The 19,372-nt window shown below is 34.9% G+C and overlaps 1 protein-coding gene across 21 annotated transcripts in view; it reads right to left on the bottom strand.

Annotated features, from left to right (window-relative positions):
* Nucleotides 1-19,372, bottom strand: part of CDC42BPA (CDC42 binding protein kinase alpha) — a 327,011-nt gene that overhangs the window by 99,722 nt on the left and 207,917 nt on the right. For 14 of the 21 annotated variants that reach the window (XM_070255597.1, XM_005607958.4, XM_070255586.1 and 11 more), the window contains 2 exons: nt 14,249-14,491; nt 13,887-13,997 (listed from right to left, as the gene is read on the bottom strand). In XM_070255597.1, the coding sequence (XP_070111698.1) occupies nt 13,887-13,997; nt 14,249-14,491 (354 nt within the window). The remainder of the gene's footprint in view (nt 1-13,886; nt 13,998-14,248; nt 14,492-19,372) is intronic. The other 7 variants (XR_011434078.1, XM_070255589.1, XM_070255593.1 and 4 more) reach the window with 1 other exon arrangement.

Here is a 19,372-nt window from a genome sequence, read left to right as displayed (position 1 = left end):
CTAAATACTGCACGATCTGACTTACATGCGGAATCTAAAAAAGTCAAACTCTTAAAAGCAGAGTAGAATAGTGGGTCCCAAGGGCTAGGGCTTTGCAGGAAATGGAGAAACATTGGTCAAAGGGTACAAAACTTCAGATTATGTAGAATGAATAAATTCTGGAGATCTAATGTAAAGGAAGCGAACTACAGTTAACAATATTGTGGTGTATACTTAAAATTTGCTGAGAGGGGATCTTAATTGTCCTCAGCAAAAAATAGAAAGAAAAAGAAAAAAGATAACTGAGTGTGGCGATAGACATATTCATTAGCTTGATTGTGGTAAACATTTCACAATGCATATGTATATGTAAATGTCACGTTTTACACCTTAAATATACATAATTTTTATTTGTCAATTATACTTCAATAAGACCGGAAAAAAAGAAAAGAAAAAGAGGGTTTTTACAGAGGTAATCAACTTAAATGAGGTCAGCAGGGTGGGTTCTAATCCAATATGACTGCGTCCTTAGAAACAGAAGTGGTTTGGACTCAGAGTCACGCATAGAGGGAGACACCATGTGAAGATTAAGGCAATTGGGGTGACACACCTGCAAACCAAGGAGTGCTAAAGACTGCCAGCAAACCATCAGAAGGCACCTCTGCCAACACCTTGCTTTCGGACTTACAGCCATCATAATTAAGACAATAAATTCTTGCTTTTTGAGCCAGCCAGTTTGTGGTAATTTGTAACAGGAGCCCTAGCAAACTAATACAACAGGGTAAAAAACTCTCGTAGCATATGATCACAACAATTGAAAAGTTGTGCTTTTTTATAAACAGCTTTATTGAGATACAATTCACATACCCTATTCACCCATTTAAAGCACAATTCAATAGTTTTGGGTATATAACACTGCTACTTTTTTAAAAAGTGGTAAAACACATATAACAAATTTTGCTGTTTTCACCCTTTTAAGTGCACGTCAGTGGTATTAATTGCATTCACAATGTTGTGTAACCATCACCACTATGTATTTCCAAAACTTTTCATCATCCCAAAGAGAAATTCTGTACCCATAAGGAATAAGAACTCATTACCCCTCCCTCCAGGCCCTGGTAACTTCCATTCTCCTTTCTCTCTCAATGAATTTGCCTGTTCTACATATTTCACATAAGTAGAGTTACACAACATCTGTTCTTTTTGGTCTGGCTTCTTTCAGTTAGCATAATGTTTTCAAGATTCATCCATGTTGGAGCATATATCAGAACTTCATCCCTTTTTATGGTTGAATGATATTCCATTGTATGTACCTACCACATTTAGTTTCTCCATCTGTTGATGGACACTTGGGTTGTATCTACCCTTTGGCTATTGTAATAATGTTTCAAAGAACTCTGGTGTACAAATATCTGTTTGAGTTCCTGCTTACAATTCTTTTGGGTACATACCTAGGAGTTGAACTGCTGGGTCATACGGTAATTCTAAGTTTATCTTCTTGAGGAATCACCAAACTGTTTCCACATTCCTGCAAACACTCATTTTGTTTCTTTTTTTTTTTTTTTTTTTTATTAATGTTATGATAGATTACAAGCTTGTGAGATTTCAGTTGTACATTTTTGTTAGTCATGTTGTGGGTACACCACTTCCCCCTTCGTACCCTCCCCCCACCCCCCCTTTTCCCTGGTAACCACCGATCAGATCTCCTTCTCAATATACTAATTTCCACCTATGAGTGGAGTCATATAGAGATCGTCTTTCTCTCCTTCTCAATATACTAATTTCCACCTATGAGTGGAGTCATATAGAGATCGTCTTTCTCTGACTGACTTATTTCGCTTAACATAATGCCCTCGAGGTCCATCCACGTTGTTGTGAATGGGCCAATTTCGTCTTTTTTTATGGCTGAGTAGTATTCCATTGTGTATATATACCACATCTTCTTTATCCAATCATCAGTTTCTGGGCATGTAGGCTGGTTCCACGTCTTGGCTATTGTAAATAATGCTGCGATGAACATAGGGGTGCAACGGACTCTTGAGATATCTGTTATCAGGTTCTTAGGATAGATACCCAGTAATGGGATGGCTGGGTCATAGGGTATTTCTATTTTTAACTTTTTGAGAAATCTCCATACTGTTTTCCATAGTGGCTGTACCAGTTTGCATTCCCACCAACAGTGTATGAGGGTTCCTCTTTCTCCACAACCTCTCCAACATTTGTCGTTCTTGGTTTTGGATGTTTTTGCCAATCTAACGGGGGTAAGGTGATATCTTAGTGTAGTTTTGATTTGCATTTCCCTGATGATTAGCGATGATGAACATCTTTTCATGTGTCTATTGGCCATATTCATATCTTCTTTTGAGAAATGTCTGTTCATGTCCTCTGCCCATTTTTTGATCGGGTTGTTTGTTTTTTTGTTGTTAAACAGTGTGAGTTCTTTGTATATTATGGAGATTAACCCTTTGTCGGATAAGTGGCTTGTAAATATTTTTTCCCAATTAGTGAGCTGTTTTTTTGTTTCAATTCTGTTTTCCCTTGCCTTGAAGAAGCTCTTTAGTCTGATGAAGTCCCATTTGTTTTCATTTTGTTTCTTTTTCTTATTTTTTTCAAAAATTTTAGCCATCCTAGTAGGTATGGAGTGGTATCTTGTGGTTTTAACTTCATTTCTCTAATGATTAACGATGTTGAACATCTTTCGATGTGCTTATTGGCTATTAATGTATCTTCTACAGAGAAATGTCTATTCAAGTTATTTGTCCATTTTTTGACTGGGTAGTTTGTCTTTCTGTTGTTGAGTTGTAGGAGTTCTTCACATATTCTGAATATCAAACCCTTATCAGATATTTGATTTGCAAATAATTTCTTCCCTTCTTTAGGTTGTCTTTTCATTTCTTAAAAACGTCCTTTGATGCAATGCATACAAGTTTTTACTTTGATAAAGTCCAATTTACCAATTTTTTTCTTTTGTTGCTTATGCTTTTAGGGTCATATCTAAGAATCCACTGCCAAATCCAAAATCATGAAAATGTACCTTAATTTTTTTTCTTCTATAAGGTTTATGACGGTAGCGCTTATATTTGGGATGTTGATCCAGTTTGAGTTCATTTCTTTGTCTGGTGTGAGGGAGGGTTTCAAATTCATTTGTTTGCATGTAGAAATCCAACTGTCCTGGCACGTGAGCTGAAGAGACTATTCTTCCCCACTTAATGGATTTAGTGCCTAGACCAAAAATCAATTGGCCATAGATATATGACTCATTTCTTGACTCACTTCTAGTCCAGTGGGCTATATTTCTATCCCTATGCCAGTACCACACTCTTTTTATTTCTGTATCTTAGAAATAAGTTTTGAAATTAGGAAGTGTAACTCTTCCAACTTTGTCCTTCCTTTTCAAGAACGTCTTCTGTTTGGGGCCACTTGCAATTCCATATGAATTTGAGGATCATATTTTCCATTTCCACCAAAAAGGCTATTGGAAATTTAATAGGAATTGCAATGAACTTGAATGTCACTTTGGATAATACTGACATCTAAACAATATTAAGTATTCCTTTCCATAAACATGGAACATCTTTCCATTTATTTAGGTCTTATTTAATTTTTTTCAGCAATGTTTTGTAATTTTCAGTGCACAAATCATTAACCTTCTTGGTTAAATTTATCCCAAGGCTTTTAGATGCTATTGTAACTGGAATTGTTTTCTTAATTTCCTTTGTGTTCATTGTTAGCATTCAGAAACACAACTAAGTATTGTGTGTTGATCTTGCAACCCCGGGGTTGGTTGTTTTCTTATTATCGAATTTTAAGAGTTCTTTGTATATTTTGGAAAAGTCTTTTATCAAATATGTATTTTCTCACAGTCTTTTCTGCATCTTTTCATTCTCTTGGCAGTGTCTTTCACAGAGCATAAGTTTTTAATATCAATGAAGTCTAGCCTATCAATTCTTTACTTTATGGATTGTGCCTTTGGTGTTGTATGTAAAAAAGTCATCACCATACCAAAAGTTAGCTAGGTTTTCTCCTATCTAGCTTATCTTCTAGGAGTGTGATAGTTTTGTGTTTTACATTTAGGTCTGTGATCCATTTTGAGTTAATTTTTGTGAAAGGTGTAAGGTCTGTGTCTAGACTTACTTGTGTGTGTGTGCATGTATGTGTGTGTGTATGTACATGTAGTTGTTCTAGCATCATTTGTTGAAAAGACAATCTTTGCTCCATCATACTGCCTTTGCCCCTTTGTCAAAGATCATTTATCTGTACATTCCTCTGCCAGTACCACATTGTTGTGATTACTGCAGGTTTATAGTCAGTCTTCAGGTCAGGTAGTGTCAGCCTTCCCGCTGTGTTCCTTTCCTCCAATATTGTGTTGGCTATTCTGGGTTTTTTGCCTCTCCATTAAACTTCAGGTTTAGTTTGTTGATATCCATAAAAGAACTTGCTGGGATTTTGATTGGGATTGCATTAAATCTATAGATCAGGATGAAAAGAAATTACATCTTGACAATACTGTTTTCTTATCCATGAACACGGAATATCTTTCCATTTATTTGTTTCTTCTTTGATTTCTTTCACAGAGTTTTGCAGTTTTCCCCACGCAGATCTTGTGCATATTTTGTTATATTTATACCTAAGTATTTACTTTTTGTGAGTGCTATTGTTAATAGTATTGAGTTTTAAATTTCAAATTCCACCTGTTCATGGATAGGAACGCAACTAACTTTTGTGTATCAACCTTGTATTCTGCAGCCTTGCTATAATGGCTTATTAGTTCTAGGACTTCTTTTGTCAATTCTTCTGATTTTTTTCTTTTTTGGAGGACGACTAGCCCTGAGCTAACATCTGCCACAAATCCTCCTCTTTTTGCTGAGAAAAACTGGCCCTGAGCTAACATCAATGCCCATCTTCCTCTGCTTTTTTTATATGTGGGATGCCTGAAGCAGCATGGTTTGACAAGCAGTGCGTAGGTCCGCACCTGGGTTCTGAAGCGGTGAACCCTGGGCCAGTGAAGTAGAATGTGTGAACTTAACCACTGTGCCACCAGGCAGGTCCCTCTTTTGATTCTTTCCATAGACGATCCTGTCATCTGTGAACATAGACAGTTTTATGTCTTCCTTCCCAATCTGTATACCTCTTCATTTTCTTGTCTTATTGCATTAGCTAGGATGTCCAGCACAATGTTGAAAGGCAGTGGTGAGAGGTGACAGTCTCACCTTGCGCCTGATCTTAGTGGGAAACTGTCAAGTTTCTCACCAATAAGTATGATGTTAGCTGTAGGTTTTTGGGTAGATATTCTTTATCAAGTTAAGGAAGTTCCCCTCTATTCCTAATTTATTGACAGTTTTTATCATGAATGGGTGTTGGATTCTGTCAAATGCTTTTTCTGCATCTATTGATATGATCATGTGATTTTTATCTTTTAGTCTGTTGATATGATGCACTACACTAATTGATTTTCAAATGCTGAACCAGTCTTGCGTACATAAGATAAAACTCCACTTGGTTGTGGTGCCTAATTATTATTATACATTGGATTCAGTTTGCTGATATTTTGTTGAGGATTTTTACATCTATGTCTATCAGACATGTTGGTCTATAGCTTTCTCTTCTTGTAATGTCTTTGTTTGGTTTTATGATTAGTGTAATGCTGGTGTCATAGAATGAGTTGGGAAGCCTTCCCTCTATTTCCATCTTCTGAGAGAGATTGTGGAGAACTGGTATGACTTCTACCTTAAATGTTTGGTAGAATGCAGTAGTGAACACATCTGGCCCTGATGCTTTCTGTTCTGAAAGGTTCTTAGTTATTGACTCAATTTCTTTAATAGAGGCCTTTCCAGATTATTTATTTCTTCCTATGTGAGTTTGACAGCTTGTGTCTTTCACGGAACTGGTCTATTTCATCTAGGTTATCAAATTTGTGGGCAGAGAGTTGCTGATAGTATTCCTTTATTATCCTTTTAATGTACATGGGTTATGTAGTAATGTCCCTCTTTCATTTCTGATATTAGTAGTGTCTTCTCTCTTTTTTCTTTTGTTTTATGTTTTAATTTACAATAAAAGAGTTTAAAAATACAGCAGAAAGCACAGCATGCAAAATATAGATTAAGCATATTCTTTGCAAAAAGATTTACTACAGAAAGAAAAAATTTTAAAGAAGAACTATAGTGTCAAGAGAATTATAAATATATGAAATAATATAAACTATTATCTACAGGTAATTCCCTTCTTTTCAAGTTCCCAGGGAAGTTATTAAATTTATATAAAGTATTTGATCCAATGCTTATAAGTTTAAAAGTCTGTTTGAAAGACATTTTTAGTGGAAAATATAAGTAAACCAAATTGTCTCAAAACAAATCAACAATAATAAAGCTCTGACAAAGCTACCATATAACAACAAAGGATGTGTTACAGGAGAATTCTTTCAGATTTCAAGGAAGAGTTTGTATCTATGAGCACAAAGACGACAAGCTTCATTTTTCTTTATGTAAAGTTAACATAACCCTGAAAGAAAACCTAACCAAAACAGCATACAAATAAAACTACAGACTCATCTCAATTTAACGGCAACAATTTTTAATAAAATGTTAACATTTGTAATCCATTGCTGTATTGAAATTCTACCGTTATATGAGCAACTAATTCCTAGAATGTAAGAATAGATTAAAGCTCGAAGGCTTGTTAATATATTTCTCAAAAATACATGAAAGGATCTCTTTTCTTCGTAATTAGCCTGGCTAGAGGTTTATTGATTTTATTGATCTTTTCAAAGAATAAGCTTTGGTTTCATTGATTTTCTCTATTGGTTTCTTGTTTTCAATTTAATTGATTTCTGCTCTAATTTTTATTATTTTTTCTTTTGTTTACTTTAGATTTAACTTGATCTTCTCTTTCTAGTATCCTAGGTTGGAAGTTAACATTATTAATTTTAGATCTTTCTTCTTTTCTAATATATACATTCAATGCTATAAATTTCTCTCTAAGCACTGTTTCACTGTATCCCATAAATTTTGAGAAGTTGTGTTTTCACTTTCATTTAGTTGAAAATACTTTAAAATTTCTCCTGAGATATTTTCATTGACCCATATGTCATTTAGAAGAGTTTTGCTTATTTCCACTATTTTGGAATTTTTCCAGCTATCTTTTTGTTACTGACATCTAGTCTAATTCCATTGTGGTCTGAGAGTAGACATTGTATGATTCCTATTCTTTTAAATTTGTTAAGGATTTCTAAAGGTTTGTTTTATGGCCAGAATGTGGTCTATCTCAGTGAATGTTCCAGGCGAACTTGAGAATGCATATTTTGCTGTTGTTGGATGAAATAGTCTATAGATGTCCCTTATATCCATCTGATTGATGATGTTATTGAGTTCAATTTTGTCCCTACTGATTTTACGCCTGCTGGATCTGCTCATTTCTGATAGAGGGGTGTTGACGTTTCCACCTTTAACAGTGGATTCATCTATTCTTCCTTGCGGTTCTATCAATTTTTGCCTCATGCATTTTGATGCTGTGTTGTTACACACATATACATTAAATATTGTTATGTCTTCTTGGAGAAATGACTCCTTTATCATTATGTAATGTCTTTCTTCATTTCTAAAAGCTTTCCTTACTCTGAATTCCACGTTGTCTGAAATTAATATAGCTACTCCCACATTCTTTTGATTAGTGTTATCATGGTGTATCTTTCTTCATCTATTTATTTTTCATCTATATGTGTCTGTATATTTAAAGTGGGCTTCTTAAAAACAACACATAGTCAGATACTGTTTTTTGACCCAATCTAACACAATCTCTGTTTTGTAACTGGTGTACTTAGATGACTGGTATTCTAAGTGATTGTTGATATTTTTGGATTAATATCTACCATATTTACTGCTGTTTTCTATTTGTTGCCCTTGTTCTTTGTTTCTATTTTTGTCTTCCACTCCTTTTCTGTCTTTCATGGTTTTAATTAAGCATTTTCTTTTTTCTCTGTTCTCAGCATATCAGTTATACTTTTTTTAAAAAAATGGTTGTCCTATAGTTTGCAATATCCCTTTACATCCAATCCAAGTCCACTTCCAAATAACACTCTACCATTTCATGGATAGTGCAAGGACATTAAAGTGGAATAATCCTAATTCCTCCCTCCCATCCCTTGTATCGTTGCTGTCATTCATTTCAGTTATACATAAGCATATATATAAGCATACATAATCAAATACACTGTTGCTATTATTGTTTTGAACAAACTATTAGATTAATTAATAAGAAAAATGAAAATTCTTATTTATTTTACCTTCACTTATTCCTTCTCTGATGCTCCTTCTTTATGCAGATCTGAGTTTCTGACCTATACCGTTTTCCTTCTCTCTAGAGAACTTCTTTTAACACTTCTTGCCTGGCAGGTTTACTGGAAACATATTCCCTCAATTCTTGTCTCAGAAAGTCTTTATTTCTCCTTCACTTTTGAGGGATAATTTCACAAGGTACAAAATTCTATATTGGTGGGTTTTTTTCTCTCAACACTGTAAATATTTCACTCCACTCTCTTCTTATTTGCAGGGGTTTTTGAAAAGAAGTCAGTTGTAATTCTTATATCTTCTATAGTAAGGTATTTTTTTCCTCTGGCTGCTTTCAAGATTTCTTTATCTTTGATTTTCTGTGTAGTTCGAAAATATATTGATATATCTTGGTGCAGTTTGGGGGGCATTTATCCTGCTTGGTGCTCTCTCAGATTCCTGGATCTGCAGTTTGGTGCCTGACATTAATTTAGGGAAATTCTCAGTCATTATTGTTTCAAATATTTCTTCTGTTCCTTTCTCTCTTTCTTCTCCTTCTGGTATTTCCACCATATGTTACAGCTTTTATAGTTGTTTCAGAGTCCTTGGATATTCTTTTCTGTTTTTCAGTCTTTTTTCTCTTTGCTTCTCAGTTTTGGTAGTTTCTATTTAGACATCCTCAAGCTCAGAGATTCTTTCCTCTGCTGTGTCCAGTGTACTAATAAAGCCATCAAAGTCATTCTTCATTTCTGTTCATTCTTCAGTGTTTTTATGTCTAGCACTTCTTTTTGGTTCTTTCTTAGCATTTCCATCTCTCTGTTTACAATGCCCATTTATTCTTCCATGCTCTCTACTTTATCATTAGAGTCCCTGGCATATCAATGATAATTGCTTTAAATTCCTGGTCTGATAATTTCAACATTCCTGCTATACCTGAGTCCGGTTCTGATGCTTGCTCTGTCTCTTCCAACTGTGTTTTTTGCCTTTCAGTATGTCTTGTAATTTTTTGCTGACAGGAAGATATGATGTACTGGGTAAAAGGAACTGCTGTAAATAGGCTTTCAGTAATGTGGTGGTAAGGAGTGGGGCACGTGGAAGAATTCCACAGTCCTGAGGTTAGCTATCAGTCTTACGGAGCCTGTGCCTCTGAACTATGAACCCCATACGGCCTAGTCAGGTTTCCTCCCCTGCTCCCTTAGTTGGACAGGGTGGTGAGAGTGGGCTGCGAATGGGTATTCCCTTCCCTCAAGTCAGTTAGGCTCTGATAAAACCTTAGCAAGGTAGGCTCTGGTTGAAGAGTTTCTCTTGAGGGCAGATCTTGTTAAGAAGAACAGAATGTTCTGGCATGTTTTAAAATGGTTCCCCCTACTGTCAGCACAAAGGGATTTTTTTCTTTGATATTCACTGAGCAAAACTGGTAGCGCTCCAGGAGGTAAAACTCACAACAGTATGACTGGGTTCCCCTAGGGGTTTCATCTCTCAGACTTGACCTCACTGAGCCTCCAGCAATTTTTTCCATTACCATTCAGGTTTCCCTGCACTGGCCCTGAGTCTCACAAAGGTTTCTGCTCTGATAAGCTGTGATTCTCTGTATCTGCCTGTCAGTCTCTCCAACTTTGGGGGCAGTGGTTTGTCCTGTGATGTCACTTCTCTGACAGATCTAAGAAGAGCTGCTGATTTTTCAATTTGTTCAGTTTTTTACTTGTTAGAATGAAGTGGCAACTTCCAAGCTCTTATATGCTGGACTAGAAAGTGGTAGTATTCTTTGGGATACTGTTTAGATTGGATCATGTGATCTGCAAATAGACATAGCCTTACTTATTCCTTTCTAGTTTAGATGCCTTTATTTCTGTTTTCTTGTCTAGTCTTCTGGCTAGAATCTCCAGTAAAATGTTAAATAGTAATGGTCAACATGGGAATCTTTGTCTCATTCCAGATCTTAGGGAGGAAGTTTTCAATCATTCACCATTGAGCATGTTAGCTGTGTGTTTTTCGTAAATGCCTTTACCATGTTGAGTAGGTTCCCTTCTATTCCTAGCTTTTTGACAGTTTTTATCATGAAACGATGCTGGATTCTGGGAAATGACTTATGTGCATCAAATCAAGATGATCATGTGTTTTTTCTTCTTAGGTTCTATTAATGTGATGTGCTACATTTATTTATTTTCTTACTTTGAACCACCCTCGTATTGCTGGGATAAACCTCACTTTATCATGGTGCATAATCCTTTTAACGTGGTTTTGGATTTGGTTTGCTAGTATTTTGTTGAGCAATTATGCATCTTTATTCATTAGGAGTACTGATCTGTAATTTTCTTTTCTTGTGGTATTTTTAACACGGCCTAGGTACCATGGTAATGCTGGCATTACAGAATGAGTTAGGAAGTGTTCCTTATTCTTGTATTCTTTGGGAGAGTTTAAGAGGGATTGGTATTAATTCTTTAAACATTTGGTTCAATTCACTAGTGAAGCCATTTGGTCCTGGGCTGTTCTTTGTCAGGAGGTTTCTTATTACTGATTCAATCTCCTCACCTATTACAGGTCTGTTGAGATTTTCTATTTTGTCTTAGGTCAGTTTAGGTAATTTGTGTGCTTCTAGAATTTGTCCACTTCATCTAGTTATTTGCTTTGTTGGCACAGAATTGTTCATCATATTCTCTTATAATCCTTTTGCTTTCTGCTGATAGGTAGTAATGTATCCACTTTCATTTCTGATGATAGTTATGTTTCTGCCCTCCCTCCCTCTCTCACCCTCTCTGTTGGTCTAGAGAAACTTTTGTCAATTTTGTCGATCTTTCAAAGAATCAACTTTTGGTTTCACGCATTCTCTTTATTATTTTTCTATTCTAATTTTATTTAACTCTGCTCTAATCTTTATTATCTCCTTCCTTCTGCTAGCTTTGAGTTTCCTTTCTCTTCTTTTTCTAGTTCTGTAAGATATAAAGTCAGGTTACTGATTTAAGACCTTTCTTCCTTTTTAATATAGGCATTTACAGTTATAAATTTCCCGCTGAGCAATGCCTGTGTTGCATCTTATGTGGTGTTTTCATTGATTCATCCCTAGGTATTTTCTAACTCCCTTGTGATTTCTTCTTTGATCCTCTGGTTGTTTAAGTGTCTTGTTTAATGTCCACACTTTTTTTTTAACATTCCGGTTTTTCTTATGTTATTGATTTCTAGCTTCATTTCATTGTGGTTGGAGAAGGTACTTTGTATGACTTCAGTCTTTTTACATTTATTGAGACTTATTTTGCTGGTCTAATATTGGTCTATCCTGAACAACGTGCCATGTGCACTTGAGAAGAACGTGTACTCTGCTCTTGCTGGGTGGAGGGTTCTAGATAGGTTTGTTAGGTCTAGTTGGTTATAGTGTTGTTCAAGACCTCTATATCCTTATTTATCTTCTGTCTATATGTCCTATCTGTTATTGGAGGCGGGGTATTGAAGTTGCTAACTGTTATTCAAGAACTATTTCTCCCTCCGATTCTCTTGAAAAGTATTCTCAATGGAGTGACGATTCCTAAAAGCTTTTAGAAGGGCCAAAATAGTTTTAAAATTTACATGTGTATACCTTTAAACCAAGAAATTTCACTTTTTTCTTTTTTGAAGAAGCTTAGCCCTGAGCTAACATCTGCCACCAACCCTCCTCTTTTTGCTGAGGAAGACTGGTCTTGAGCCATCATCTGTGCCCATCTTCCTCTACTTTATATGCAGGACGCCTACCACAGCATGGCTTGATAAGCAGTGTGCAGGTCCATACCTGGGATCCAAACCGGTGAACCCCGGGCTGCCAAAGTGGAACGTGCCAACTTAACTGCTGTGCCACTAGGCCGGCCCCAAGAAATTGCACTTTTGGAAAATGTCCTAAAGAAGTGATAGTATGATAATAATCATAGTAACACCAATTCAGCCTTTACTTTGTGTCAAGCCCTGGGCTAACCATTTTAAATGCATTAATTTATTTATTGGGTAGTTCTATCACTATTTCAAATTTATAAACGATACAAGAGATTTTGAGTGTGTGATCAGTAGGTCAATACAGGTAATTCAAAGTTTTCAGTGCAGCAGTGTTTGTTACAGAAAAAAATACAAAGCAAATTGTTAGAGAGAACATGGTACTGGGAGCTGGAAAACCTGAGCTTAAATTATACTGTATCACTTATGACTACAAAATTCTTAACTCTTTTGGGTCTCAATTTCCTCAAATGCAAATACGCTCTAAGATTCTTTCCAATTTGCACTTTATGATTGTTGTTCATTACTTGAATTATCTAAGATAGTGCTGGAAACAGAGCAGTCTCTGACTGAAAACTATTCGAGATGGTAATGTAATGACTTCCATACACTAATCCTGCTCTAGAAGCATACGTGTTTACAGAAGAAACAATTCTATTTTGAAAAGCTAACCGAGACTGTGTAATCATGATGAATCAAAAAAGTAAAACAAAACAACGCCCCCTGCAAACAAAGAAATAAAATCTAGAGTTTATATCTGTGTTTATAGCAGAGAAACCTTACTCGTATCACTGACATTCAATCATCAGAGAAAAAGCAAGTTCTGATCAATTCTACTACATCATTCATTAACTGATTTAATACACTTATTAAACAAGTATTAAATATATGGTCCTTTGCCAGGTTAATAATATACTAGTCTGTTTTCAATAAGCTAGGCCACAGTTTGAGGGGGAGACACTGTTAAAAAATAGTTACAATAAGAGCTTTGCTAAAGTTATTAACAGAATCCTATAGCAGCACAGAATAAGAAATACTTAGACTTCCTGAGATAACATTCAACTTGATTCTTGTATTTGCCAGATGAATAAGACCCTAGACTAGGCACGGTTACACAAGGAGTGGGTGGAGGCTGGAGGCTGACAGACAGTGCAGAGGAAACAAGATATGCAAAGGGTAGGGTCAACCAAAGGCAGACATCATATTCACATTATAATTTAGTGTTGTACAAATATGATGTCAACTTAACCCTAACTCTCTCACTTTGACATACATAATCTTAATATTACTGAGCACTTATAAATTGCGTCAGCTTACGCACATATATATACACTCCTTACATAAAAGCAACGAGACAGGGTTTTACAGATGAGAAAATTAAGATCCAAAGAGGTTAAATGTTTTGTCCAGCATTACACAGCTAGTAACCGATGAGGCTAGAGTTTAAAACCAGGTAGTCCACTTCTAGAGCTGGCACAAGGATTTCCCTTGCTAAGCATTTCTGCTGAGATGTGCCAGCCCATGCCCATTATCATCTCATCTCACCTAACAGAAGTATCTGCAAAGCTACCTCTGAGCCTCCCCTAGGTCAATTACAAGATACAGGGTCTGGCGAGCTAACGCCTCCCACGCAGACTGCCAATACCTCTTGTCCAGGTACACAGCCTGTCACAAATATTTTAACTCCCTCCAGAAAATTTCTTCTCCCCACTAAACACAGGCTTCCCTTTCTGTCCAACATGATTAGGAAGTCCGTATCAGTTCACTATTGGCAAGAAAGAGAATTAAGAACACTAGGTTTGAAAGATAGCTAGTTTTCACTCTACACCAAAGAGAGCACATAGCTAATTCTTATGAAGCCTAAAGAGGAGATTATTAATTCGACTTCATAAATGTGAAATCAAATGGTACCTTCAGTCCCTCCAATTCATTTTCCAGTTGCTTAGAGTAGTGCTCGCTCTGTTCACGCAATTTCCTGTCTTTAGATGCTTCAGCAGCTACAGCTTCTGTGTGAACTTCCAGCTTTAAAATAAAATGAAAAAAGCAGATTTCACGGTTATAATTGCTTTTCCAAAAGAATGTTTTTCCCCCATGGGAATCTACCTTGTAATAGGAAGATAACTCAAACTTTGAAATTATTAAATAATATTACCAAACTAAAAAAATAACTTTTTTCAAAAATTAGAGAATGAAATACATATTATTTCACTAGTCTGAAAAAGCAGCTTTAATCACTACCCCATGGGCACTACAAAATTTGCCTGACTACTAACCTCTTTTTTGGCTCTTTCTGTTCTGCGCAGTTCTTGCCTTAAGCTTTCAACTTTTTGCATCACCAGGTCCACCTCTTCTTCCTTATCTCGGACGTGGCGAGCAAGTTTCTGTTTTTGGGCGTGCAATTCTGTTAGCCGCTCATTGATCTCCATGAACTCCTGCATGGCCAGTTTCCTCTGACAGTGTGCGTCTTTCAGCTCTTTGGACTGGTTTTTTAATCGCTCACTAGCCTGGACTAGTTCCTACAGTTTTGTAAAAAGAATATAAGTTACCAATTCTGCAACCTAGGGACCAAATTTGGCCATCAAAGTAGCTATCATGAAGTTAAGAAGGGCCAAAATTATTCAAAATTAAAAGAAATGAACTACTTTTGGACAGATCCTAAGAACACGGTGCTCTGTTCACGTCCTTAATTCCTTATGCTAGCAGGCTAACTGCAAAGGAACAGCTGATCCAACCTTCTAGTACCTCAGTTTCTACAAATAAAGACTATAAGATACAAGACATGATGGTCACAATAAAGGTTTCATGAAATCAATGGATATTTGTGAAATTAAAAAAATTATACTGAATGATTACAAATGATTAAAACAAGGGTTGCTCTTGATGTGAAAACTAAACTTTAGGCCAGAAGCAAGGAGAGAAAGCTAAATTTCCTGGCTAAAGTGCGAAACTTAAGAGGAGGCTAAAGTAGACTCAAGTCAGTAGAACTACCTGCCTCCCAGGAAAAGGAAATGCAAATCTTCTTTGAGGAAAAGAGCCTCAAATCTACGTTTTTTAAGAGCACACAAACATGAGCTTACAATCATAGATTCCCAAACACCCAAAGACCAAACAAACATAAGCAAACAACAGAAACAATAAAAATAAACCTCAATAGTATTTGGATATTAGAATTATCAGATATCTACATAAAATTGCTTTGTATGAAATGTTTGAAGAAATAAAAGGAAATCATAAAAATGGGGAAATGACAAAAGACTATCAAAAATGACCAGGTAGATTTATAAAACAACTTTATGGAACATTTAGAAATGAAAAAAATATGTGTTAAAGACATGAATCCACCAACACAGGAAGCTCTAAATTTATGAAGAAAAATAAGAAGTAACTCAAATCCAGAAACTCTTAAAAAATAAAATTATATAACACCAAATTAAAAAAAAGTCCTTAAAAGAAATCAAAGCAAAAAGACAAATCACCTATTCTCCATCCTCAAAAAAAAAGGATAATTAGACTCAGAGCAGACATCTAAGAAGTTAACAATAGAAACATTGGAAAATATGTTTAAAGAGATGAGAAAATAATTAAAATTGTATACCCAGGAAAATTACTTTCAAATGTGAGGCTAAAATAATGAGATTCATATAAAAAAAAATTGAGAGTTTACCACAGTCAGATCTGCACTAAAGGAACATCTAAAGGTTCCTTTCAGGAAAAATAAAAATGATTTCAGAAGGAAGGTCTAGTGAAAAAGAAACGGAGGGCTAAGAAATTAGTAAACGCAAATATGAATGTAAACAAACGTATATAAGATTGCATTATATATATGTCTCAGTACAGTAAACAAGGATATAACTAAAATATTGGTCAAAAAGAGCACAGAAATTGGGAAGAGGCAACAGAGTTTAAGGTCCTTAAATTGTTTGGAAGGAGTGATTTATGATATTAAATTGAGTCTCTGTTAAATATGCATGATAAAATTCAAAAGTAACTATGAGAAACTGCTAGAACGTGTAGTGAGTAAAATGGGAACAAGAAAACAAATAAAAACCTCAATTTTTTAAAAATCAAGGAAAAATTTTGCAAGATGAAAAGAATTCTGGAGATTGGTTGCACAAAAATGTGTACTTTACCGAACTGTACACTTAAAAAATGGTTAGGATAGTAAATTTTATGGTATATATATTTTACTACAATTTTTAAAAAAACAAGAAAGAGGACAAAGATAAGCATTGAAAAGCATGACAAACAGAAAGCAAAAAGTGATAGAAACATGTCCATATACAGGAGTAATCAAAATAGATATAAAAGGGCTACATTCACCAGTTAAAGGCAGTTTGTTATACCAAATTAAGAAACAAAACTTTAGATTTTAATAGAACAAGCATTATTAAGAATAGGGAATGTCACCACACAATGATAAAATTCAATTCACTAGGAAGAAATGCCATTGTAAACTTTTGTGCATTCCAAAAGATACTCTCAAAATATATTAAAAAGAAATTGTTAGAACATCATAGAAAAATAGGTGAACACATCACCATAATGAGAAATTTCAATTTCTCAATCATTAATAGATTGCAGTTAAAAAAATACTGAACATAAAGAAAATTTGAAAAGCTCAATTAACAAGTTTCATATATAGCAGCTTGCACCAACATTGGAAACACAAATTCTCCTCAAACATATATTGAACATTTAAAAGTGAAACAGTCTGGGCCACGAAGTGAGTCTTAGTAGATTTCAAAGAACAGATATCATACAAATCAAGTTCTTTGTAACATTACCATTAAAATAGAAATCAAAAATAAAAAGGCTAAATTCCACAACTCAAGGAGAAAAATCATAAAGGATATTAAAATATTTATAACTAAAAAAATTTGAAAATAAAAAAAACAATAAAAATGTCTAGTACATACTAAAACTTGGGGATGCAGTAAAAGGTATACTTAAGGGAAAATTTATCGCCTGAAATAATTACATTAAAACTAAAAAAAGAGGTTGAAGTTCAATGGAATTTCACACAAAACGTTAGAGATAGAACAACACATTAACCTTTCTCCTCAATATGCGAATATAATAAAGATAAAAGCAAAAATTAATGAAAAAGAAATGTGAGAATAATGAAGATCAACAAAGTCAAAAGCTGATTCTTTGAGAAAAATAATAAAACGGGCAAACATCTGGTGAGATCAAACAGGGGAACAAGAATACACGCACAGAGAAACCATATTAAGAAAGAAAAAGAGGTTATACATACAAATCTGAAAGTGTTAAAAAAATAATAAAAGTACAATGAAAAACTTTATGCTACTAAATCTGTTGGCTTATGAAATGAACAAATTCCTACAAAAGTACAATTTATCAAGTGTTTCAAGAAGAAATAGAATGCCTGAATAGTCCTATTACAATAAAAGTAACTAAACCAATAGTTAACAAACTTTCCCCACTCCCTCATGGGAGAGAATCTCCAGGCTCAGATGGTTTCACAGGTGATTCCCCCAATGTTTCAAGAACAAAATGGTTCTCTTACACAAACTTTTCTAGAGAACAGAAAAATAGGCAATGCTACCCAACACATTCTATGAGACCAGTATAATCTTGGTATCAAAAAAAGACCAGAAAGATAAGAGAAAAAAATTACAAGCCAATCTTATTGACAAAAACAAATTAAAAATGCTAAAAAAAGATATTAGCTAATTAGTTTCAGTGATGTATAACATGGATCAGCATCAAGTCTGGAACTAGACTCCTTGTGTCAAAATTCCAGCTCCACCACTTTGTAGCCCTACGATCTTGAGCAAGTGTACTTAACTTCCCTGTGTTCAGCCTCACCATTTGTAAAATGAGTATAACAATAACAATAGTTATTATTATTATGTAGTTATAATATTTTTATTATATTCCTATTAACATTAGAAAAAATCTATAAATGTAATTCACCAGATCAAGTTATTAAAGGAGAACAATTATATTATTACAGCAATAGACATTAACAAATTCCTAGATATTCGTTGCAATAGTGTGCAGAAAAGTACAATTTAATAAATTCAATACCCATTCTTGATAAAAATGATTAGCAAAACAGGAACAGAAGACAACTTCCTTAACCTGATAAAAAGTATTTACCAAAAACTTACAGAAAACATTACTAGTGGTTAAATATTAAAGGCATCGTCTTTGAAATCAGGAATAAGACAGGGATGCCTGCCACCACACTTCTATTCAGCATGGTACTGGAGGTCCTAGCTAATACAGTAAGAAAGGAAAGAAAGAAGAGTCATAAAAATCAAAAAAGGAAGAAACAAAACTGTCATTATTTGCAGAAAACCTTAAAGAATCTCAAACATATTATTACAATTAATGAGTTTAGCAATGTTAGAACAAAATCAGCTAGAAAACATAATTTTTAAAGATATTTAAAATACGAAAAAATATTGGGAAAAATAAATTTAAGGAAAGGCAAACAAGATCTGTATAAAATTTTACAGAAAACCATTCTGTAAGACTTTAAAGACAGAGAGTATACCATGTTTGTGGATAAAAAGACTGTGGAGCTGTCAAGAAAATATTTTTACATTTTTGTATAGTTTGGCTTTTCTAAGCAATTTTACTGAAACTTGGGACCTGGGGAAAAGCAAGCCTTTTAAAGTAATTTATGATTAATTTAGATAGTGAGAAAACTCCAAAGAGATTTAAGTCCTGGACATATGTGTTTACATTTCAGAGGGGTGGGAGGGAGATAAGAGCCTGGACCAGGGAGATATCCTCTGCACAGAGCTGGAGAGCAGGGCTTGTCTTTCCAGTGGAGTGATTTATTTCTATGCCAAAGGGTCCTAGACCCTTGCCTTTAGGTTTCCAAGGAGACTCTCAGAAGGGTGGGTGGAGATGGTGGAAGCAGGAAGCATCTGCCCCTCTCCTCTATATAACACCCTGATTCCCTTCCTCGCGGCTCCTCGTCTACAATACAGACTCTGTATGTGTAGGGTTTTATCCATCCAGCTCTCACTGAGTGGTCCCAGAAGTAAGAATTGGCACACAGAGGAGCCATGTGGTTATTTTTTTGCTGTATGTAAATCATGACAATTTGTTCCGCTCTTAAAATCTGTGCATTTTAAATAATATTAATAAATATGGATAGTAAGACTGTAAAGACTCAACATTGTAATAATGTCAATTCTCCTGAAATTGCTTTATAGATTAAATGCAATTTTAATCAAAATCCCACAACAGCTTTCAAGGAATAGAGAGTTGAGATACAGACTCGTGCATAAACATAAATTTAATACATGACAGAGGTGACACTCCATCAGTGGGGAAAGGAGGACCCAATTAGTAAATGAACAACTGGTTAGCCATACAGGGAAAAAGTGAAATTGGATTCTTATCTCACGTGACAT

Source organism: Equus caballus, chromosome 30, assembly GCF_041296265.1.
Source record: "Equus caballus isolate H_3958 breed thoroughbred chromosome 30, TB-T2T, whole genome shotgun sequence".
In the NCBI taxonomy this organism is placed as follows: Eukaryota; Metazoa; Chordata; class Mammalia; order Perissodactyla; family Equidae; genus Equus; species Equus caballus.
This window is presented reverse-complemented; position numbering and strand designations above follow the sequence as displayed.